At 41.7% G+C, this 25643-nt stretch overlaps 1 protein-coding gene and 1 pseudogene across 5 annotated transcripts in view; both read right to left on the bottom strand.

The window, feature by feature from the left end:
• Nucleotides 1–25643, bottom strand: part of ARHGAP44 (Rho GTPase activating protein 44) — a 169000-nt gene that overhangs the window by 61709 nt on the left and 81648 nt on the right. For all 5 annotated transcript variants that reach the window (XM_033089244.1, XM_033089241.1, XM_033089243.1 and 2 more), the window contains exons 2-6: nt 20247–20286; nt 19760–19864; nt 9013–9089; nt 2806–2917; nt 772–848 (exon numbers count right to left, since the gene is read on the bottom strand). In XM_033089244.1, the coding sequence (XP_032945135.1) occupies nt 772–848; nt 2806–2917; nt 9013–9089; nt 19760–19864; nt 20247–20286 (411 nt within the window). The remainder of the gene's footprint in view (nt 1–771; nt 849–2805; nt 2918–9012; nt 9090–19759; nt 19865–20246; nt 20287–25643) is intronic.
• LOC117014176 (uncharacterized) lies at nt 8423–8515 on the bottom strand (annotated as a pseudogene).

Raw genomic sequence — 25643 nt, forward strand, 5'->3', positions numbered from 1 at the left:
GCAGCCACAGCCAAACCCATCTCAAAGTCTCTGGCACTCCCCTGGTGGATTCTGCGAGATGGGCGCAAAACAGCAGCACTGCTGTAACTTTACTTCTCTGATAACGGCCTCAGGTTTAGGGAATGGCCACATAAAGGAGAGATGTGCACCGTCAGCTTCAGGAAAAGCCGGCTTCTGGTCCCTAGAATCTGAAAGTCTGCCCTCATTATAGACATGACGTGTCATCCATCCTACCACTTTGGTCTCTGCTCCTTTTTCCTTCTACCCTGGCCACGCTGGCCTCATGCTGTACCTGAGGATGTCAACCTTATTCCCTCCTCGGGGCCTCTGCAAGTGCCAATCCCACTGCTGTAGACAGTTTTGCATCAGATCTTTGCATAGCTGCCTACTCATTGTTTATGTCTCAGATCAAGTGTCGTCTCAAAAGGGCCCTCTTTGTGTCACCCTACCTAATGTTGTTGCCCCCCTTTCTCCATCATTCCCTTCCCAAATTACCCTGTGCTATTTCTTCATACGACTTATGGTGCCTGAAACTGTCTTGTGTGTTTGTTCACTTGCCAGAGTCTCTCTCCCAAACTGGGCTGCAGCCTCCATGAGAGCGGGGGCCAGGTATCTCCGCTCACTGCTCTTACCTCCAGTGCCTGGAGGCTTAAGAAAAACTTGGTGAATAAAGACATCCACATATCCACACACAAAGTCATACCCACACCCCAGATATGATCACTGTTCCTTCAAAGAAGCACAAATAAAAGCAAAGAGGCCCCAGTGTACCTTGTTCGTGAAGAATCCATGTCCAGCACCAACTTTGCTAAATGTTTCCTCTGTTTTTGAATATTGGGGATTTCCACCTGTGGTTACAGGAGATAAAAGACACAAAGTGAAGTTCAAGATAAATTCTTACAGATCTACTGACAGCCACCCACCAAGTTGGCTAGAGGTCTCCCCTTCCTTGTTTTCAGATGAAATTCTTAATCCCGTTTCCTGAGCTAAACTCTGCTCTTTCTTCGCTGGACATCTGCCAGGATCCCCCATCAACCCAGGCCATCTCAGAGGCTCTGTGCCCCTTCTCGTTTAGGCCTAGCCTCATTCCTGCTCTTACCTCAGCTGGCAAAACCAGGGAGGGCTCCATCATACCCTCTCCACGTGCATAATGGCCAAAATGGAGAGAAAAGCAGATCTGACACACAGACCTAATTCAAAACAGACAGCAGAAGGATGAAGGGAATCGGTCTCAGGAGACCTGAGATGCGATGGGGAATGTGGTTAGAATATGTTTTTATAGAAATAAGATTTTTTTCCCAAAGTAAATAATGAATAAACATTGCCATGGCTTTTTTCAGCTATGAGAAGTTCTTCCATAGTGGTTGTATGTGGATGCTCTTTTTATATTTTTATTTCTAAAAATGACTTAACTGAACATTCCAATGAGGGATTTTGGTTCCAGGCCCAGCAAAAGTGGGGCAGGATGTGAGAATTTAAAAGGAAAATTGGCCGTAATTGAACCAAAGTCATCTCAGGCTGTGGCTTTTATAGAAGGAAAAAATGTGAGAAAGATCCAGTTCTGCGAAGTGCTTTCTATTCACTCTTCAGGCAGGGGTGAGTCCTGGACTTAGTGTAAAGACGTTCAGTAGGAAGGAGAGGGGTACTGTCTGGGGCACCTGCATCATCACAGAGCCCACAGGCAAAGCTGGGGAGTCACACGGACCTCTTGCTGGTACCAGAGAGCTCAGCACCCAGGTCACACCTGCCCCTTGGGTTTGCTTCACGTTGGCTGCAATGCCAGACCGCCTGTATGAAGAAGAGAGGGCCTCTCTCCTGAATGTTCTAGGCTGGGGATGGCCTCCGAGAAGTCTAGAGCTGGTCTATGTCAAAGCCCCATAGCTAGGATTTCCTCTTTGAATACTTTTAGGCACTTAGGCAATTATGTACCCAGAAATAGCACCAGCGTAGACAGTGGTGCTGGGGACAGTCCAGAAAGGAAACCACACATGACACGGTAGCCTAGAGCCACCCGTGGCTATGTCCTTTTAAATTCAAATGAATAAAAATTACATAAAATAAAAATCTAGTTTCTTAGTTGCACTAAACACATTCTAAGAGCTCGACAGCCACAGGAGGCAAGTGGCAAGCACTGTGCAGGTGTGACGACCATTGTGCAGGTGTTGCAGGCAGTTAGTTCCGTGGTCCAGCGCCGGTTAGGTTTTGTTCGGCTCATTAAAGTCAACTGGGAGGTGCCGGGGATTCAGAGCAAACAAAGTCCTCCAGCCATTTCCTTTCTTACCTGGTAACATTTCACTTGTTTGAAGCTAGCAAAACTGTCCCATCAACATTAAGGTTTCTTTTCAATAAAATGGTTTTGTTTAGTGTCCTTTAACGTCCAAGAGAAGGGTCCTATATAAACACGAACTCTTAAAAGGCCTGACAGAGTCTGTTGGATGCGGGGCGCTAGTCCCTTGCAAGGAGGGGCTGCTGGTGATTTCACTGAAGACTTCGGATGGGTGGGGGCTGGGCTGGTGTGGCAGTGGAGACCCTGCTGGGGAAGGAGGTGATGCTGCCAGCTTGGCCCCTTTCTCCACTGGAATGCCAACAGAGAGAAGTGTGGGTGGGAGAACGGGGCAGTGAACCGCTGAAAGGGCCTCCATATTGGACAGTCCTGACCACGTGGGTGTATAGGCATAACCCCCAACGAAAAGCAGTGTCACAGAGTAGAGTAAGGGATAAAATCAGTTGTAAGGCTGGAGTAGGATGACTAAAGGCCACTGTTCTGTCCTTCCCTGCTCACTTAGGCCTCATTCCACTTCTTACCTCCGCGAGCAAAAACAGGGGCTCGATCACATCTCTCTCCACTTGCAATTCAAAATGAATCAGCTCCTGAGCCAGCTTGTCTTCTGTCTCTCCACAGAGTTTCAGCATCTTCCTGCAACAGACAGGGAAAAATCCATACTGAATACTCTAGAAAGCAAGATGTCACCTGCATCGTACTGTCATCAGCTCCTGGCTGGGTGGGTACGTTCTCACAAGACGGTGTCAATAAACTGGGTGATTTCCATGGCGTCCCACTGAGCAACTTGCTCCGTCCATTTTCATTTCTGAAATTATCAATTTTTAAAAACGATGCTGAGTACCTACTCTGTGCCTGGGTTAAAGAGGACATGTAGGGAAACTTAATAAGAGAGGAGTGGAGAGAACAGACTCACACATGCAGAATCCACAGGCCTACAAAGAGCCAGATGCTTCTATCTCCCAAGAGCACTAAAGGAACCAGTTAAAATCGATGCACAACCTCTTCAAACACATACCAAAAACTTAATTTCTTTTTTTTCTATCAGAGCCTAGTGAAAACTCATTTTCAGTGTGCTCTAACAGAAAGAATACTCTTAAGACATGAAAACTTATTTAATATAGGATGAATATACAATCATCCAATGAAAAATGGGAATGGAAAAACCATTCTAAACGTTTATTAATAACGAGCATATAACAAAAGACCTGGATGAGTGGAAAGTTATATCATGTTCCTAGGTGAGAGAATACAACATTTCAAAGATGTTAATTTCCCCTGAATTAATATTAACAGGCAGCCCTCTCTTTGCATGGCACCATTTTAACTGAAACTCATGTCAAGAACTTTTTTTTTTTTTTTTTTTTAATTTAACTTATTGGGGTGACATTGTTTAGTAAAATTATATAGGTTTCAAGTGTACATTTTTATAATATCATCATCTGTACAAGCTTTTGCAAATCAATAAAAGAGAAGAGGTCACTGTTATTTTTAAGGTTAGTGTGTGCCTTTCTGATGAATGTTTTATACTTTTTACTAAATATGTATGTTCACATACAGTATATTAAAATAATAATGTTGCACCGCTCAGTTTAAAAAGTTTACCTAATGGTTTCAGACTGAATCTCGGCTTCTATTACTTGCTTTTTAAATTCATCGTGATCTTTGGGGCTTATCCATCATCATACATGCAGAATTAGATCACTGTGCTGTATAGAACTCCATGCTATGAACATGCCATTTATTAAGGACCCCATCATCAATAATTTGTGGCTATCACATGCAATGATAACAAATATATGTGCGGTTTCTTTTTGCATGTGTAGAGCCTTTCTGTGCAAAAGAGAGATGTGCCTACCTTAACCTTACTAGAGATTGCCAAATTGCTCTCGAAACTGGTAACACTGACTTCTTTCACCAGTGCAAATGAGACTTCCTAATGCTCTAACCAACTGAGACATCCAGCCTCCCCGGATTTATAGAAACATTTTAACTCCATATGCTATTCGGAATAATGCTGGGTAATGTATTATGATTACTGGTCTTTCCTGAACATTTATTCAGTCTCTCTGGAGTTAATAAAATTGCCTTGCTTTGATTTGCTTGTTTAATTTTCTATGGACCTCATTGAACCCAAAATCCTGTGCAACTTTTCCAATTTGTCTTTTAAGCCTTTGGACCACAGTCGATGTGAGTGAACTTCATCTTCTTGAATTAGTCTCTCCCTGACTTGCGTCAGTCTAGATTGAGTTAGCCTTCTACCCTTGGGCATGACTGTCTTCCGGCAATCCTCCCTCTCCATTTCCTGGGATTCTTTCTCTCGGTTCTATGCTGAATGTCCTGTTTCCTATACTCTATGTCTACCTTTCTTGGTCATGCCCTCATTCTGAAGCACATCTGGCTTTTGCTGCCTGAGAAATCGTGGGTGGGAAGTCAATTTTTGAGGACTTGCATGTCACAACATTCTCCTCTACCCTCACAATGATTGACAGCTAGGTAGGATATTGAATTCTATGCAGAGCATCATATCCATTCAGAATTTTGAAGGCATTGCTCAATAATTTTGTAGCTTTCATTGTTGCTTTTGGCAAGTCTGGAAGCATTCAGACTTTTGGTCCGCTGTATGTGACAATTTTTTTCTCTAGATGGTTGTAGAATCTTTTGTCACTATTATTTAGTATTCACTACCAGTAAGCCCCGGTACAGGTTTAATTTTTTCCCACTGTATTAGAAGCTCAGTACGGCCTTATATATAAAAATGCATGTCCTTCAGTTCTGCAACACTGTCAGATTATTATTATTATTATTATTATTATTATTATTATTATTTTCCTTTCCTTTTCTCAGAACTCCTCTCATTGAGGCCTAAGAATTCCTCTACTTTTCCAACTTTTCTATTTTCCATGTCATCACCTTCCTGCTCTGTTTTCTAGAGTTCTTCAACTTTATTTTCTAAATCTTCTACTGAGAATGTCTTATTTTCCATTTTTATGAGCTTGCTTTTGATCTCTGAATGTTTTTTCTATACATATTTTTTTATTAACATACTATTTTTAATTTAATGGATGCACTATTTTCTCTTCTTCCTTGAAAATATTAAGTGATAGTTTTTCTGAGATCTCCTCCCTCACACAGTATCTATTTCTTCTTGATTTTACTTGATTATTTTCCCAATTGTTGTGGTGTCTAGGCTTCAGGTTAGAGACCTTCCTCAAATGTCTGGTGATCTCTGGTGCCTGTCTATGCTTAAGGGTGGAGACTAAGCAGCTCCAAAAAATGTGAGTGAGGCTTGTCAGCTGTGAGCTCGTCTGCAGGACAACGGAGCCGGGCCATTTGTTGGAGCACTACCTCCTTCAATGTCTTCGGGTCTTTAGTTCATTCTTGTTGGGTTGCTCAGATACTGCATAGAAGGCTCTTCTAAATTCCTGCCTCGTGAGTAGAGGCCTGGGGGCTGCATGAGTGGGGGAAGACAGCTGAAGAATCTCAGCATCTGGCTACATCAGATCACTTAAATCTCTTTCTTAATGACTAATACTTTTACCTGGTGTCCCCAGCATAAAGACACTGTTTTACCCCCCTCCAGAGAATAAAGCTCCAGAATGCAGCTGGGATTGGGGAGAGGGGATGGGAGTCTCCCAAAGGTGAGGTAAGTGTTAGGTTTGAGCAATCCAAGTGGTACTTGACTAGTTTTTAACTCACACTCATATTTTCAATCACCTCCTTACCCCCAAAGCCCCACTAGTCCAGAGCTGCCTGGTGCCACCAATCCTGAGCCTTGTAAGTATTTCAAGGGGTAAAGGATGTTGGATCTCTGCATATCCTCCTCTGGCTTGGGAGTCAGATTTCGGGGACTTGCTAAGTCAGTTCCCACTCAATCAGGTGTTCTACAGCTCACAAAATTTTGTTGCTGTTGTCTTCTTTGCTGTTTTTCCTGCCTTTGTGGATTTATGTCTTTTAAGGAAAAAAACATCTATTTGGTGTTGTAGATTTGGAAGCGAACAAAATTAGATGTGTGTATTCAGTCTGTTGTCTTTACCTGGGTGTCCTCCATTCCTTTACTGTCAGCCTTGCTATGTCATGATTTAGGAGTGGCTCTTAGAAACAGCGTATAACAATTTCATGTTTATCCACCTGAGATTCTCTATATTATAAGCAGTTGAATTTATTCCATTTACATCTCTTATGATTACAGATATATATGCAGAAATTGACATTACCTTCATTTTCTGTTTTCTATTTATTATGCTTTTCTTTGCTTACTTTTTTCTCTTTTAGTCCTTTCTATGGTTTGTTTGTTTGTTTGTTTTCCTATTTTATATATTTCCCACTTCATCCTTTTATCAATTTTGAAGTTATACATTCTGTTTCTATTTTTTTGTGTATGGCTACTCTTACTTTTGTAACATGCACATCTATTTTAAATTTAAATGTGATATCTTTATTCTTCTTTCTAACAATATAAGAACGTGAAAACGCTAATTCCTTCCAATGTTTCATGTTTCTATTTTCTAGTATTTTAGTTTCACTTTGCTTTACACAGTCCCCAAATTAATCATTATTATATTGCTATTTTTAATTCAATGCTTATTTATATGTCTTAACACTGAAGGGTAGTAGAATATGCCACCCCAAAATACGCCACTATGGCATAAGGATTATTTTGAGCTGAAGGCAATTAAGTAGATATAAAAATAAGCTTTCTACCCCCCACCATTTACCTAAAAGCAGGACCTAAATTTTGTGAAAGTGTCCTCCTTCCCCTCTCTACCAGGAAGGACAAAAATTAATCCCCAGCGACAACTCTAGACTCTTATCAACCTGGAGAAGGCAGCAAAGGAGTAACATAACTAGCCCATATCTTCCATTGGTTCCCCCATATATTTTCCTTCCCACAATGTGTCTCCTTAGAAATTCTAATTTCTTTTCCTTTGTCTTGCCACATCTCTAAAAATTATTGTTCTTTTGTTAAGATGCTATATAAACCCAAGTTCTCGCCACCCCTTTGAGTTACTAATCACTGAGTTCTCCCATGTGTACACACTACACATGGTAATAAAATCTGTATGTCTTTCTCTTCTTAATCTGTCTTTTGCCAACTTAATTTGCAGAGCCACAGTAAAGGAACCTAAAATGGGTAGAGGGGAGAAAAATAATTTTTTTCATTACTACACCACAGTCACTTTTTTTTTTAATGCTATCCTGCTACTTGCATTTCATTCCTTTCTTCTGGACATAACCTATTTCACATAAACTAAACTAGTTCTTTCAGTGAGAATATACGAGTAGTAAATTCTCTAAATCTTTGCCTGAAAATATTTTTATTATCCCCTTATTCTTCAATAATGGTTTAGTTTACTATATTAATAGAATCTAGTTTTCTTATATTTTTGCTCAATAGTAAAAGATTTTCCTCTTTATTTCTTGGCATTTATTTTGGCTAATGAATAAATACTCTGTTATCAGTCTAATTACTCTTCTATATGAATTATCTTTTTCTCTAGTTAAATTTACATTTCTCTCTCTTTGGTTAATCATTTCTAGTTGTACTACGTGTTCAGGGATGGATTTCTCTTTGCTGATCTCAATCAGGACTTTTTGTGTTTCTTAAATCTAAAGACTATGTTTTCCTTCAAATCTAGAAAAGAAAAATTCAACCAGAAACTTCCCTTCTCTATATTTTCTTCTTCAGGAACCACTGCGAGGCATAGTTTTGTATTCTATCATCCATGCCTCTCCATTTAATACTGCCTACATCCTCATCTCTTGTACTTCATTTTGTTCATTCTAGGAGGCTACTGCAGATCTGTTCACAAGTTCACCAATTCTCTATTTCAGTGCAATTTTCAGTTTATCTAAATTAAGTTTTTAAATCATAGTACGTTTAATTTGAATTTTAAAAAAGTTCTATTGGATTTTTCTTTGATCCTGCCTATTCTTTTTTTTTTCATACTGTTTAATTCTTCTGTCAAGGATTATTTTGTCTTTACTTAATTTTTAAAATTTGAGGCATACTTGAGATATAACATTATATTAGTTTCAGGTGTATAACACAATGATTCAGTATTGGTACATATTGCAAAATGATCAGCACAATAAGTCTAACATTTGTCACCATAGAAAGTTACAATTTTTTTTTCCCTTAAAAATATGGAAGGCTTCACAAATCCATCCTTGCGCAGGGGCCATGCTAATCTCTGTATCGTTCCAATGTTCGTATATGTGCTGCCAAAGCAAACATTGTCCTTACTGCATTTTATAATTTCACTTTAAACATAATTACTTTATATTTTCTTTCATACTGTCCTATTGTTTTTAGTTCTGAGGGTACTGATTCTCCTACTGATTGTGCCTGAGGATTCTCTCTCATGACGATGCTATTTTTAATTAGTTTTTATTGTAAGCTCAAAACCAGCAAGGGTTGTTCTGGGAATCCCATAAGTTTTGACATGTGACATTGAGAGGATTCATATTTGCTTCTGCTGGAGCCCTGGGGATTTCAATCGTCCTGCAGCAGGTTTATGTTAATTTCTCCAATAGGGAGTTGCCGCACTGCACCGACAATAAATATAACTGTGGGGACTGCGGTTTCCATTTCTCATCGACAACCTTTGCTTCTTCTCTACCCGACCACACGGAAGGTGTCCTCAGCGCTTCTCTGAGCAGCTCTAGTCCCCTTTGGATGGGTGGGGACTTAACTAGAGCTGGCAAACCCACACATGGTGTCACCTTACCCAAGAAGGGTGTCATCTCCCAGGATAGCTGACCCTTCCATCAAACACTGAGCCAGTGTTGTCAAAGGCAATTTTTTCTGAAAAGGAAAAAAAGGTTGTAATGAAATCTACTTTCAGCAGTCACCTATTTACTCCAAAAGAGCAAAAAGTCAAATACTAGCCTAGATACTATATTAGCTAGGAAACAAAATGCCTTTAAAATATGTTTAACACCTAAAAATTTATAGGATTTAATGATGGGTTACACTCAGAGACTTCAAAATTCAGAAAATTAAAACTGAATGAAATTTGCCAATTTGGAAACTAAGCCTACAGTGGACATGCTGCGTTTTAACATAAAGTGGGACAGCAGCAAGAAAAGAGAGAGCAAATTTCAAAATTTTTTATACAAAAATTTGAACAATGCTTTAATTTCCAAAAACCAATCTCTCACTTGAAAAGCGGATTAGCCTCATTTTGTAAACGAGACAGCTTATGGTCAAGAGAGAAAAAAGCATTCACATACAATTTTAAAACAAAGAGCATAACTTTCAAGATAAAGGCACACTCCAACGAAGATATAAAATAGCCAACAAGCATGAAAAGATGCTTAACGTCATTAATTATTAGGGAAATCCAAATCAAAGCCACGGTGAGATACAACCTCATAGTAGGATAGCTATTAACAATATAGATTTTTAAAAATCAGAAAGTAAGTATTGGGAGCATGCGGAAACATTGGAACCTTCATGCATTACTGGTGGAAATGTGCAATGTTGCAGCACTGTGGAATGTCTGGCAGTATTTCAATAAGTTAAACAACTGCCATATGTACCAGCAATTCCACTCTTGGGTATATACTCAAAATAACTAAAAACAGATGGTCAAACTAAAACACGTGCATGAATGTGAATAGCAGCACTATTCACAATAGCCAAAAGGTGGAAACAGATCAACTGTCTGCCAACAGAAGAATGGATAAACATGTGGCCTATCCATACAATAGAATATCAGTCAGCCATAAAGAGGAATGAAGTACAGACACAGCCTACAACATGGATGAACTTTGAAAATATCATGCTAGTCAAATAAGCCAGACACAAAAGGGCACATATTGTATGATTCTATTTACATGAAATGTTCAGAATAAACAAATCCATAGAGACAGAAAGTCAATTAGTGGTTTCCAGGAGCTGGGGGGTGGGAATGTGGGAGAATGGGGAATGAGGTTTCTTCTTAATGAAATGAGTATGAGGTTTCCTTTTTCGGGTGATGAGAATGTTCTGGAATTAGACAGCGATGGTAGCTGCACAATATTGTGAATGTGCTAAATGTCACTGAACTGTATGCTTTAAAATAGTTAAAACGGTAAATTGTATATTTTGTGGGAAAGGAGGGACGGGGGAGGAAGAAGCATTTGCTGTGGGAGTGTAGCATGACCCATTCCCTCCTTCCTGAGCCTAACCCATCCAACACACACTGAAAATAAGGCCAAGAGCTGCTGGCATATCCAGGTCTTGCAGTCCACCCTGCTACACAGATAGCTCTTCAAATGGAAAGTAACTGAACTACGTCCAGCCCAGAGCCTCTTGCATTATTGTACAGAGAGCTTCAGCTATTATTCATTTCCTAAGCTAGTATTTATGGAGTGCCTACCCAGGTGCTACTTCAGTGGTGAAAGAGATTAGACACTGCTCTCATGGAGCTTACATTCTCCTGGAGGGAGACAAACAATAAATACAGAAACTATGAAGGAGAGCATTTCAAACAGTTGGAAGTGCTACAGACACGAGAAAGTAGGATCGTGGGTAGAGTGAGCAGCTGTGGGGTATGGAGCCATGGTGAAGGAAGGACCTCTCAGAGGAGGTGACATTTCAAATGCAGTCTGAAGTAAGAGAATGAGCAGCCAAGCCTCAAGTAGATTTGGGAAAGAACATTCCAGGTACAGGGAGTTGCAAATGAAAGGCCCCAAGGTAGGAAACAGCGTGGCCAGCTTATGGTCCCCAAGGAGGTCAATGTGGGTGGAGCACGGTGAGTGACAGGGAGAGTGGTGGGAACAGAGGGCAGAGGTGAGACCGTGTGGGCCTTCTCAGCCACAGGCAGGTGCTGGGGTTTCATCCTAAGGGCGTTTGGGGACCACTGGAGGCCTTAAGGACAGCACGATCAAATTAAAATAACTCCAATCCTGAGACGGACAACTTGAGAGAGGGATCAACTTGGAGATAGATTCTTAGGGTTCTATCCACTAGAACTTAGGAATCTGGTTTGAACTTCCCCAGGAGACCTGCATCCTCTAAGATATCTCCAGGGAAGATAGGTCAACCCCCAAGAGTGACACAGAAGTTCATGTGATTCCTGAGGTAGGTCCAGGTGGAGGGAGATCAAGATACCTGTGTGGATAAGGCCTTCAAAGGGTCTAAAATATACCCCACCCTGGCCCTTTGCCTCGTCTACTCCACTGACGTCAGATGCCTTTCCCTCACGGGATAAACTTACTACCCCACCATTTCAAGTAAAATGGGACATTCTTCTTGGTAAAAACTAGACCAGGCAACTCAGTACTGAAACATATCCAAATTTAAACACCACTCTGGTTGTCCTACAAAACTATTAGGCACAAGTTTCCGGAGACTTAAAGGCATAGGAAACAGTATCTTAGCAGAGCATCTACTCCCACCTCACCTATTAAAAAAAGTTCTTTCAAGCACTTTTCAGAAAAATGTCTTAAGTGGTTTTAAAAAGAAAAGGAATTGAGCATGTATAATAGTTATGCTCACAGAGAGAGCGTGGCTTAAGGTAGTAGAGTTCCTACTCAGGGGTGAGTTTGTCCCCTGAGGGGCATTTGGCAATGTCTGGAGACATTTCTGGTTGTCACAATATGAGGAACTAGTGGATAGAGGCCAGGGAAGCTCCTAAACATCCTACAATGTACTGGTAGTCCCCCAAAATAACAAATCACCCAAAATATAAAGAGTGCCGCAGTTGAGAAACCTGGCTTAAGGAAAGGGCTTCAATATGCAAGTTCCTATAATATCCCAATAACCAACCAATAAAGACGCTCCCTCACAAATGTCAGCACAGCCGTGGGAGAGATCAGCTCACACAAAAAGACCAATCTGGTTTACGCTGAGCATCCACAGCCACCTCTAGGGCAGGACTGCAGCTCTCGAGTCCTTCAGAATTTGACGAGGAAGCCCGGTAAGAGAGGGTCTTGCCTGTAACAAACTAAAGGGAACTTCTAATAGCCTGAAAGTTGCCGTCTTTTGGGGAAATATATTTACTGGTCGGTAAGCGCCATTTTTTCCAAATATGGAAAAGAATTAGTCCAATTAGTCCTGTCAGCGAGTTGAGCAGAAACAGTTCCCGTTGGTGACGAAAGAAGTGAAGAACAAGATCAACAGAACAAGAAGAGCCACTGAGGACACAGGGCTGATCAGAGTCCTGGAGGATGATGGTGAGGGAACAGCCCAGTGTCTGTCCTCTACAGTCCACGGTGGGAAACCAGCCTGAATTGGGGAGAGTGGAGGGACCCTCCTTAGCCAGGGAAGCAACACTATTTTCTAGTCACTTTAGTCACCTAACATTCTAACTAATGATTCTGAGCTGCTCTAAGGTGGCAAAGAGGAAAGTATTAAGTGACAAAGCACCACAAAATGAGAAAGTTATTCCTGTTTCAATTTGCCTTTTAATTCTTTAGACTTAACAAGGAAAATAACGTTTCTGTTTCTTCCTTATTCTCTATCATATCTACCTAAACAACTGAATGAATATATTTTTGAGTAGGAAATATATTTGTATGGAACAAAACTCAAAGGTGCTAGACGGTTTACAGCCAAAAGTCTGCCTATTCTTAACTCTCAGCCACCTGGTTCCCCTCCCCGGAGACCAGGACGGTGACCAGATTTTGTGTGTATCCTCCCATAAATATTCTTAGCAGATCCAATTGTGTATATGTGCGTGTGCCCATTTTCAGTAGATACATTTCCCCCCACAAATGTTAGCCTATTATATACACCACTCTGTGACTTGCTTTCCTTTTCACGTAGAGATATCTTTCAGGTCATTTCCGACCACAACATGTAGCGCTACCTTGTTCTTTTTTTATTTCTAATGGCTACATAGATCATCGAATGAAGAACACAAAATGTACTGAAGTCTTCTACTGATAGTGTAACTGTCACAAGCCCGGGCCTGTGCATGTGGCACGGGTGACTCTCATAGGAAGAATTCACTCTAGGAGAGACGTCAAGGAGAATATGAGTGCTGGGATTCCAAGGGTGGGCTTGGGAGGTCAACTGGGTAAAACGTCCGTGGAAATAATACATGAAGAGCTTTTATTTGTGCAGATGCTTTAAGAATCAAGAAGGAAGCCACCAAAAGGAAAGAGGAAGGAAAACTGAACTAAGGTTGTATACCTTCCTGTCCAAAAAGGATGGGCCAATCTGGCATCAAAGGCAGTAGAATAGGAGAAGTTAACGGACTGCAGCCCACAATGGACTGCAAATTATTTCTATTTCTAGAGAGATTATCCGAGACAGAAGGAAAACGTAGGGCTCAGTAGGTGTGGGGCCTGTGCTGATTTCACTGAACCTAATGACTGCCTCCAGCACGGGCGTTACTGGCTTTTTTCCCCACACACTGCTCACACCTACCCACTTCGCATATCAGGATATTATTCTTAGAGGGATTCAATTGCCCAAAGATCTAGAAAAGCTTCTGAAGTTTGTTTCCCTCTACTGACAAGGATCTAGGCTGAGAGAGTCACCTAATACACAGGTGAATATTAGTGCCCAGGTAAAAAGAACTGGGTTAGCAAGCCTCACCCTGCCAGCAATTTTCCAGGTGAGAGAGAGGCTATTAAAATAAACCTTTCCCTGATTCTAGAGTGCTGAGAGAATCTTAGGAATTAAGGGGAGGAAAGACAGAATGCTCTAGGGTTTGGAAGTAGTCAGTCTGCTTGTCGGAGATGACTGTTCTGTCTAAAATTATCTTGGGCACAAGCAACAGTTTGTAGAATGACTCAGACACAAAGTCTATTCTAATATCTGTTCTTTTCCCCAAACACACACACACACACACACACACCACCCACTCCCCTCCTCTACTGCTGTCTACTATTCTTGAATTCCAAGCCTGACCAATTCTTCTGTGGTTCAGACCCCAAAAAACACAGACTAGATTTGTCGTTCAGGGCTCAGTAGTTCTCAGTGGTCATTTCAGCCTAATGGTTGAACTATTTCAGCCATAATAACAGCAGCAGCTTCTGTTTCTTTAATATTTATTTATATTATTCATTGTCCTAGGCAAGTACATGCATTACCTCATTGAACTCTCAAATACCCCACTGGGTAGGAGTTCACTATTGTCACTGCCATTTTCCCAGTGAAGAAACCAAGGCACACAGGGGTAACTGACTCACCTGAGGTCAGGTTAATTAGGAAGCAGTGGAGCTGGGTTTCAGCCTGGGACGGTCAGATCCCAGGGCTTCAACTCAAAACCATCATGCTAAATTGCTTCTGTGTGGAACAGGAAGGATTCATACTGGCTTGTGCATGTGTTAGGCGGGTGCCATGCCTGAAATACGCACGGGCCACCCGCTCATGACCCAAACCTGTTTTCAGCATTGCCCAGCCTGTGGCAGGCCCTGCTCTGGGCATGAAGAATACAGCCGTGATGGAGAGACAAGATCCCTGTCCCCATATCAGTGATGGGGAACAGACACAGGAGCAAATGCATGCTCACGATGATGTCAGGTAATAAATAGTATATATTATGAAAGAAACAACATAGGGCGCTGTGACTGGGCGAAGGAGGGAGCAAACTCATTAGGTGGGAGGGGAAAGGAGGGCTAAGGGGGTGACATCTGAGCTAACAACCAAACAGTGAGTTGCTGGCCTGAAACACTGGGTAAAATGATTCCCTATGGGGGCAGCGTAGTTACAAAGGCTCCAAGAATGTGAGCTGGGCGTGCTCGTAACAGGTCAGTGCACCTGGAGAAGGAAGACCGATGGGGAGAGGAGCAAAAGCTGAGCTCCAAGACGCCAGTGAAGACATGTCATTAGAATCCCAGGGCCCAGGGAAGGAGCTGGAACTTTATTCTGCAATGGGAATCGTTGGGTGGGATGGAAGCAGGAGAGTGGAATCATCGGATTTCCATTTTAAACACTCAGGTTAGTGCAGGGCATGGATTGTGAAGGGGTTGGAGGTACGAGTGGAAAGCAGGATACCTGCTAGGAGTTGCTGTGTTCGGGTGAGACATGATCATTGCAGGGACTAGGGTGGGAAACACTGAAGCAAATGGAACAGCTCAGGAGGAAGAGCCAGCAGGACTTGGCGAAAGACTGGATGTGAGGGGTACAGAAAGGGAAGAGTAAGGGGCGATGTCGGGGTTTAGATTTGAGCAAGCAGGTGGATTTCCAATACCGTTCTCCTGTTAGAGCTTAACATACTGTAGTTCCCGGGGTTCTTGATTCAAGGCCCATTTGTCTTCTCACCCTGTACTGTCTGCCTAGGTGATCTCATCACCTCACATGGACTCGACAGTCGCTCAGGCCAGGGACCCTGAAATCCCTCTGCATTCCTCAGACCCCCGCACCCACTCAGTTCCCAGGTCCGAGATACGCCCCCTCTAATAGCCACCACATGTGCTGATTCTCTCCTTCTTCACTGCCCCCTTCGCAACTCACCTGGACCGCTCCTGTGTATGCTGGACTGTGCCTTGTCACCACCACAGCCCTGCCCCATCCGTCCGTTCTTCATACAATCACCAACAAATCTGACTAAAACACTGGCTTCCCACTGCTCTTTGGGAGAAAGTCCAATCCTTGCCACAGCCTGCAAGGCGAGATCAGATCCTCTGCAGTCCCACCTTGTGACCCTCTCCTCATCATTCTGGCCACCCACGTTTCTCAGAGACGCCGGACTCACTGGGAACGCCGCACATCCCCTCCCCTGTCCTAGAGGCTCACGTATGCCATTGATGCCACTACCTTTTGCTTGTTGTTAAAAGCCGCATCCTCATGGAAATCTTTTACTATTGAATTACTAGTGAGTCTCCTTCTAAGCACCAACACGTGAGCTGAGTAACTGATATCCTGTGTGTGTGTGTGTGTGTGTGTGTGTGTGTGTGTGTGTGTGAGATGCCTACCTCCCTCCAGACTGCGTGCTCCCGGAGGACAGCAGTCCTGCTGAGCATGCTCCGTCCTTGGCAGGTGCACTGCCCCGCATGCCTGACTTGGTACTTTCTATTTGTTGAGTGAGGTGGAGAAATCCTTACCTGTGTTGGCAGTGTGTGTATTTGTTCAATGTGACTTCCTATGAGGAATGCAAGGACGGTGAAAATACATTTTCATTACACTGAGAGTCTTAAAAAGCTATGAATCAACAAGCTGTTAGCCTGGACTAAACAGGGCAAGATGGAAACGTAATTCAAGTTCCTCTGTTCTCCACCCCACGTAAGGAATCCAGTGTAACTCAGAACCCACCAGGTAATACTGCTCTGGTCACTGAGATAGTGACAACGAAACCCCACTTTTCGGCTTACCCCCACATGGCAGCCAGCCCCAGCTTTCAGGGCCAAACCGTTAAAGGTGTATGATAACGGTTTTAGTGTTGGAAACTGTACCTAAACTGCTAAAGCATTAATGAGCTTGTTAAAAGACAAATGATGAAAAGCCAACAACTTGTATGTGCTCACATAAAATGCAAAACACTGGCCTAAATACCTCAAGTCCCTTCCCATATGCAGATTCTATGATTAGTCTGACAGACTCTGTGACTTCACACGCTTACTGCAGCTGGACTCGCGTGCTCTGTGAGTGGCCCTCTCCTGACCGTCCCTTAACACCCAACTGCCCTGGCTGGTGTTTGTTCGTTTTTAGTTCCCCCTCCCCCACTTTTCCTGTTCTGTTTTTGTTTTTTTTTAAGTTTCCCTCTTGTTATCCCTTTTTTTTCCACCCATTCCTTAGATCTTGACACATCTCTACCTGATAATCACAAAGAAATGGGCACATATTTCAGTACGTAAGGCAACTGGTAAGTGTCATGTTTCCCATTAAACCTCTTGATGTGTTACTTTAGAAAAAAAGTGTTTTAGCCTTGGAATTCTTTTTTTTCCCTCCTGCCGGTCTATGATTGCTACCTATTTTAAATCGCTGTTTGACTTTTTTTTTTACTCAAGTCATTTATTCAGTCACAAGAGGATAAGGGAAGAGTGATCAGCTCAAGAAATCTTTGAAAAAAACGAAGCATTTGAAATCTGTGTAGTGAAATCACTGATCTGTACATGCTTGAGCATCTCCTTCCACCACAGACTTCTTCCAGGTCGATTAAATAGGTGCCCAGTTTATATGTCAACCACAGCTGGAAGGTGACTGTAGTTCTCAGGGCCTGCCCACGGCCACTGCATGACTTCCCTGCTAACAGAGGCCCAATTGTATGTGTCCCAGTACGTGAATCGGGCCAGTCATGACAAACACATTTCTCTCTGACACATATTCACCTCTCCACCTCCCTTGCAGCTAGGAAGACATACAAGAAATTCTTCTGGGCAAGATTTTCTTTTTCTCCCTGGTAAAAATGAAAACAGCATGCAAAGACAGTTCATTCTCTGACCACCCTCCCTCACACTTCCTGCCTTTGTTGTGATTGTGTGAGAAGTGATGTCTGGAGCCGCAGCAGCCACATTATGGCTATAAAGGGAAGCCCGACCACTGCGGAAATTCTGAACCAAAACTGATGAACGAACTTCGGGACCAGCTACTTCAGACATCTTGTTAAGCGAGATAGTAAGTGCTTTTGCTGAAGTCACTATTAATCGGTGTATTAAAGGAACACTTACAGTTTTTTATATACCGAGGCTTTGACATCTGAGGTCTTGCTAACCCTGGAAGGACTGCCTCTCCTAGGGTTAGCCAAGTCCTCGGGATAGTAACTAACTCTCCCATGAATGTGTCTTTCAAATGCAAGCCAACCAATCCAGAGCCCACACCCCAACCACCCCCTTTATGGAGTTCCCACATTCCAGACCGCCATCCACCTGCCCTCATCACCTCAAGGCCAGGTTTCAGACAACTAAGGACAGTGTCCCACAGCCCTGCGAAATAATTCAAACTAGCCAATTCTATGCCTCATCACCCTGCCTTACATGGTCCTTCCCCTGGAAACCACAATAAAGGCTCTTGCCCACATTTCTGCCCTCTGCTTCCTGACTGACCGTGGTGCTTCCCCGTGTGGCCCTACGTGGCATGGCACACACCCCTCCTCTGGGGAAACGTAAGGAACAAAGTATTTTTTCAGTGCTAATCATTCCCTGACCTGTTGGCCTTGCCAAGTCTCAAATTTTCTATGAATACGCTGTATTTTAGAACAGTCAAGGAGCCAAGTGCCTCCTAACAGATATAATTTGCAAGACCCTCAATCCAATTAAAGCTCTACAAACCCAGGTAACTTTACCTTATCCCAGAAAAATAATGCTAGTAGTAATCAACACCAAAGGCCAGTTTCAAGCTTCTGGCGGTAACATTCAGATGCTACTCTTGATACCAAAACATATTGTACTATAGACCAGTTCTTTTAAAAAGAGTGCTTCTAGGAACAAAAGAAAGGAGGTGGGGTCACAGGCTGCGAGTCCCCACCCAGTACAGCTCCTGGAGCCCCACATTATAGATTTCTTTGATTAAAGGGTTTCAAGTCCAAAACAATTTTGCAAACTCTCCCTTTAGACTGTTCAGGTTCCCTTTGCTGAAATTCCTGATAGATGCAGAATTATTCCCACAGACATTTTCCAAAGCTGCGAACATTTTATTTCTACCACACCTAAATGATTCCTGCTGGGAATATGAAGAAAACGAAACCAGAGCTGGGAAGAAAATGCAATGATTGATAGAGCAGGTAGAGCAGGTTCTTGTACTGAGATGGGATGAAGTGTCAGGGCACACTACATGACATTCAATAGAAAGGAGGCCAACATGGGGGTGGGGGGGGGGTGTGCTCTGGGAGAGGCACCAGGAAGCAAAAACATCCACAGTAACTCCAGGTCAGAAAACAATCAGACACCAAATGTGCTGATTATAAACTCAAGGAAGGAGGGAACAACCTCCTAGATTGCATACCCCCTGTTATAAAGTCAAGGGAACATCTAAGACTATCTTTTAGTCTTGGGGGAGTGGAGGGGGGGGACGGGGCTCAACAGGGAAGTAAGCCTGCAACGACCAATTTGCACCCCTGACTGCCCAGTGGAAGGAAACACACGGGGCAATGCCTGTGATTACTAACGTAGGTTAGATACCAAGACATTAGAGGGCCTTCATTTAGCAGGCTCTCTTTATTGTTTTATTAATGCAAAAGGAATTTCAAGGGCCTTTATAGGTCACATGGAACCTCCAAAACCATAGTGTAATTTTTTCCATGAGCTCTTACGTAAGATGCTATTGAGGCAAGTGAATCTATGAATGAGCTGAAGCAGGGGTAAGAGCAAAGGTAAAGTTTCCCTAAAGGTGGGATCTCAAGTGCGCCCTTGTGAGCCTCCAGATCGCCCCAGGTGGGGATGACGAAGGGAGGGGAGGGACCGCACCTTGCCTGGTGAGGGTGGGGGATGCTGCAGCAGAGTTCCAGAGCGGGATGAGGTGGGAGGGGCTGCCACACTGCAGGTCGATTCTCCGACATGGAAGTGGCTGTGTGAACAGACACACCACACACGGCCCCAGGAGTGAGACCCCTGTCATTTGCAGGCAAGTTTTAAGCTGCCCGGTGCTAGGAGGGCACTTACAGAGCGCTTGTCGGCCTCTGCCCCTTGCTGGCCCTGGAGACATGCAGTGAGCTTCTTGTGCGTGCTGTGGGACACTTGCTTCACCAGCTCCAGGCGCTTCTCCACCTGTAGACAGAGCAGTGGGGGGATCACCAAATGAGGGCAAGGTCAGGGGTCAGAGGTCTGGACAATCATGGGAAAAGAGACTGACCCTCGTTCCTGCAGGGAGAGGGACTACTCGGGACACAGCATCTAACTTTGGAGGATGGGATGGGGGACGATTGCAGGTTAGGGACTCTCTGCTAAGCGTGAAACGAAATGGCTTTAAGTGTCTCCTGAGAACTAGTACCCAAACCAGCATTCAGCATGCAAAGTAGTATTGTTAAGGATAAAAAGTGTGTCGCTAAATAAATTGTATGAAGAGCAATCGGGCAGTTTAAATAGCATGGGTTTTAAAAGGGAAGACATCTTTGGTATCTATCAGCTAACAGACCAGTGCCAATCTTACCTGAAGAAGGTCTTCGCTCAGAACTTCAGTCTTTTCTGCCCTAAAGAAAAAAAATGAGAAACATGTCAGAAAACAGAATGAAAAAAGAAAAGGAAAGCAAGGGAAAGAGAAAGAAAAGCAAGAGAAAGCAAAGAAGAAAGAAGAATAAGGAAAAAGAAAGACAAGGAGAAAAAGAGGGAAGGGGAAGAGGGAAAGGAAAGAAAGAAAGAGAAGAAAGAGGAAAGAAAGAAAGAAAGAAAGAAAAAAAGAGAAAGAAAGAAGGAAAAGAAAGAAAGAAAGAAGAAAGAAAGCAAGAAAGAAGAGAGAGGGAGGAAAGAAAGAAAGAAAATGGGGGGTGAGGAGAGAGAAAGGGGGGAGGAAAGGAAAGGAAAGAAGAAAGAAAGCAAGAAAGCAAGAAAAGAAAGCAAGAAGAAAAGAAAGAAAGCAAGAAGAAAGAGAGAAAAGCAAGAAAGCAAGAAGAAAGAAAGCAAGAAGAAAGCAAGAAAGAAAGAAAGCAAGAAAGCAAGAAAGAAAGAAAGCAAGAAGCAAGCAAGAAAGAAAGAAAGAAAGAAAGAAAAAGAAAGAAAGAAAGAAAGAAAGAAAGAAGAAAGAAAGAAAGAAAGAAAGAAAAGGAAAGAAAAGGAAAGAAAGAAAGAAAGAAAAGGAACATAGTCTCATAGTTATTCTTCACTCTCTTCACTTATGGATAAATTGGAAAAACGGACACATCAAGAGCAAGAATTTCTAACACGAGAAAATATAGATAATACTGGAATTTATCAGGAATCTTAAATAGCAAACAAGATACTCTGAAATCTCCTGCAACAGACGAACCTAGATGAAGGACAGCAAACACACTGCTTTTGTTCCCAGACATATTTTTTTTGTTTTGTTTAAGTAACAGAATTAAGTAGGTTCCCCTCCTACCCCAAACAAGAAAAACTGCAAACACAGAGACAGCATTAGGTCCTGGTGACAAATGTAAATGGCATCACCAAGACCTGGCAATCAGTGTCAGGCCCACCCAAAGTGAGAGGCTTGAACCCGACATTCAGGGAAAGAACTTGGACACTGGCTGAAGTGGTCCCAGCCTCTTAGCAACTCCAGCCTCACATCAGAGGAGAATGCAAGTCTTCTTTGGAACAAAGCATTCCCAATTTATTGCCTCGGAATTCTAGGAGATAAGGTTCAGTCAGTGATCTCTCTCAAACAGGTGTGTTCTTTCTCTCTCCTTCACACACACACACACACACACACACACACACACACACCCACACACACCAACACACACCAACACACACCAACACACACACTACAAATTCACATGAAAACAAATCACCAAGACTAAGAGTACAGAGAAAGAAGAAACAACATATATAGACCCCAAAGAACTTCAATGACTGGAATTATCAAAGATTGTAACACATGTATGAAATATTGAAAAGTAAATAATATATTAAAAGAAGACTTCTGCTTCTGGGAATATGGAGCAAACATATTTACCTAATCCTCTCACTAAGTACAAACAAAACCCCGCGATATTATACATAGAATAAACATAAGAAAACTGTAAGGTGGGGAGAAGGCAGACTGGCTGGGGACCACCAGACTCAAGAATGGTGTGGTAGGGTTTTTTTACTTCACATATTCCAGATTTGGAGCTTAACAGTCTGCGACATAAAATACCAATAGGTGCAGACAAAACAACCCAATGAAAGCCTGGTCTCTGTGGACAAAGGATCAGGAAAGGGGCAGCTTAGCAAGACAGAATATTTACAGACAGCAACTGCTCACTCCAGTCCAACACTACAAAAAAAAAACTGTTTTTCCTAGCCAACCCACATTAGCAAAGGCTCAGTAGGGAGTAGGGAGTAGCTACCTTTGCCAGGTTATAACAAGGCACCCAACTCACCACCCCCCTCTCTCCGGCCAGGGTAGTATTGTCAGAGAAGAATGAGTATGGAGCTGGGATATTTGTCACTGCTGGGCAGTGACAATGGAAACTGCATGGGTATCCTGGACATCCATCCTCACCTGTGGTAACAAAATGTTCCTCCCCTCCCCACCCAGTGGTAACAAAGCCACCCTCTTCCATGGTATTAATGGAAGCCAAGTGGGGAGCAATAATGAGGCACTCCTACCCGTCAGCAGGGAGAAATCAGTGAAGGCCAGAATCAGGGAGCCAGAATTCCCACTCCTACCCAGAAGTAATGAGGAGTGTCCCACTCTTGGGAAGTGTGGACAAGGAAGGCCAAGTTGGAAGCTGGACTTCTACTCCCACTTGGCTGTAACAGAGCAGAATTCTTCCTTCCCTTTTTGGCTTTAGAGAAAGTCAGCGAAAAGAGAAAGTTTAAATAAGATACAGCCTCATAATATAATACTTTCAATAAAAACTACTCATCATACCAAGAACCAGAAAAATCTCAAACTGAACAAAAATGACAATCAATAAATATCAATAGCAGGATGACAAAGATGTGAGAATTATCAGACAAAAACTTTAAAGCATTCATTATAAAAATGCTTCAATGAGCAATTATGAACATACTTGAAACAAATAGAAAATAGAAGGTCTCAGAAAATATATAAAAAAGAATGAAATGAAAATTTTAGAGCTGGAAGATGCAATAATCTAAATTTTAAAATCCGAGTGGATGGGTTCAACTGCAGAATGGAGGAGGCAAAAGAACCAATTAGTGAACTGAAAGAAAGCACAATAAAAATTTTCTGGTCTGAACAACAGAGCAAAACAAACAAATACAAAGTGTCAGGGACTTGTAGGACTATAACAAAAGATTAGATATTTATATCATCAGAATCCCAGAAAAAGAAGATAAAGAAGGTTGTGCTGGAAAACTACACAAAGAAATAATGGCTGAAAACTTTCCAAATTTGGCAAGACGTAAACCTACATATTGAAGAAGCTGAGCAAACCCCCAAACAGGATAAACAGAAAGAAATTCACACCAAGACTCACATTCAAATTTCCATAAACTAAACACAAAGAAAATCTTGATGACAGTGACAGAGGCAAGATACTGGGGGGGGTGGGGTGGGAGAGGGGTGTGGCACTTGGAATTATAACAGATTTCTTATGAGAAAACATGTAGAAGAGAAAAAAGTAGCACAAGATTTTTCAAGTGCTGAAAAAAAAAGAACAGTCAACCCGAGAATCACATACCCAGTGAAAATATCCTTTAGAGATGAAAAAGAAATCGAGAAATTCTCAGATAAACTACCCAAATTTGTCTCAGTTGTCCACGCTAAAGAATTGCTAAAGGAAGTGCTCTAAACTGGGAAAAAATTGAAAAGGGAAAAACTTTGAAATATCAGAATGGAAGAACGTGGTAAGCAAACATGGTAAATACAATAGTCTTTCTCTTCTTGAGTTTTCTAAATTATGTTTGATGTTTGGAGCAAAACATAACATTGTGTGATACGGTTCTAAATGTATGTAGAGGGAATTTTTAATACAATTATATTATAATTGGGAGAGGATTTTATATATTTCAATCATTGATAAAATAGTGACACTGATAGACTGTGGTAAGCTATGTATATGTAAAAAGCTACACAGAGATACACTCAAAAACACTACAGATAAATCAAAATGTAAACTAACCCACAGAAAGGAAAGAAAAAGAACACAAAGCAATGAAAAACAAAAAAGAATAAACATAAAACAAAAGCTAAAATGGCAGACATAAGCCTTAAAATATCCATAATTATATTAAATGTAGAGGGTCTACATATGCCAATTAAAAAAACCAGAGATTGGCAGAGTGGATTACATACTGTCTACAAAAATCTCACTTCAAATATAATGATATAGGTAGGTTATATTTAAAAGTAAATATAAAAATAAAAGGTTAGTGAAGACATCATGCCAACATTAATCAAAAGAAATCAGAAGTGGCTATACTAATATTAGGTAAAATAGACCTCAAAACAAAGGAAAATGACCAGAGACAGAGAGAGACCATAATTAATGAAAAAAGGTCAATTCACCAAGAAGATATACCAATATTAAATGTGTATGCACTAAACAACAAAGCTGAAAAACATGATGCAAAAACTGATAAAACTGAAAGGAAAAACAGAGAAATCCACAATTTAATTGGAGACTTCAACATCCCCTCTCAACAATTCATAGCTCAGCTTGATTTTTAAAAATTAGCAATACTATATAAGAACATAACAATTCCATTAACCAATATAATTTAATTGACATTTATAGAAACACTGCATCCAACATCAGCAGATACACACTTTCCAGTGCATATATCAAGATAGAAAACATTTGGGTTCATAAGACAAATTTCAACTAATTTGAAAGAATTGAAATCATATGCAGTGTATTCTCTCATCCATAACAGAAAGATAAGAAGAAAATATGCAAACACTTGGGCACTAAACACTCCTAAGTAATCCATGCAACAAAGAGAAAACAAAGGAAACAGACATACAAGTCAAGGAAGTGCAGAAAGTCCGAAACAAGATGAACGCAAAGAGGCCCACAACAAGACACATCATAACTAAAATGCCAAATGTTAAAGGCAAAGAAAGAATCTTAAAAGCAGCAAAAGAAAAGCAGTTAGTTACCTCCAAGGGAGCTCTCATAAGACTGTCAGCTGATTTCTCAAGAGAAATTTTGCAGGCCAGAAGGGATTGGCAGGAAATATTCAAAGTGATGAAAAGTAAGGACCTACAACCAAGATTACTCCTACCTAGCAAAGCTATTATTTAGAATGAAGGGCAGATAAAAGAGCTTCCCAGACAAGAAAAAGCTAAAGGAGTTCATCATCACCAAACCACTATTACAAGGAATGTTAGAGGGACTTCTTTAATACGGGAGGGTTAGGGATGAGTGAAAAGGGAAAGGGATTAAGAAGTACAAATTGGTTGTTACACAGTAGTCATGGGGATGTAGGGTACAGCATAAGGAATATAGCTAATAATACTGTAATAACTATCTATGGTACCAGACAGGTATTAGATCTATGAGGGTGATCGATAGGAATGGGATTGGGGGCAGCGAGAAAAAGGTGAAGAAATCCAAATTGGTAGTTACAAAATAGTCAGGGGGATGGAAAGTATAGGGAATATAATAAATAATAGGGTAAAAACTATGTATAGCGCCAGGTGGTACTAGTTAGGGGGATCACTTCCTAAATTATATAAATGTCTAACCACTATGCTGTACACTTGAAACTAATATATAATAGTATTGAATGTCAACTCTAATTGAAAATTTTAAAAAGGGGGGAAGATCAATAATATTGTGATAGCGTGGTACAATGTCAGATGGCTACTGGACTTATCATGGTTATCACTTCTTTAGCATAACAATGAAATCAATAATGAGGTAATAACACTGGATAGAGCTAGGTGGGTACTGCTGAATAAATACGATGTACA

The sequence above is a fragment of the Rhinolophus ferrumequinum genome, chromosome 21, assembly GCF_004115265.2.
Source record: "Rhinolophus ferrumequinum isolate MPI-CBG mRhiFer1 chromosome 21, mRhiFer1_v1.p, whole genome shotgun sequence".
NCBI classification, from domain to species: Eukaryota; Metazoa; Chordata; class Mammalia; order Chiroptera; family Rhinolophidae; genus Rhinolophus; species Rhinolophus ferrumequinum.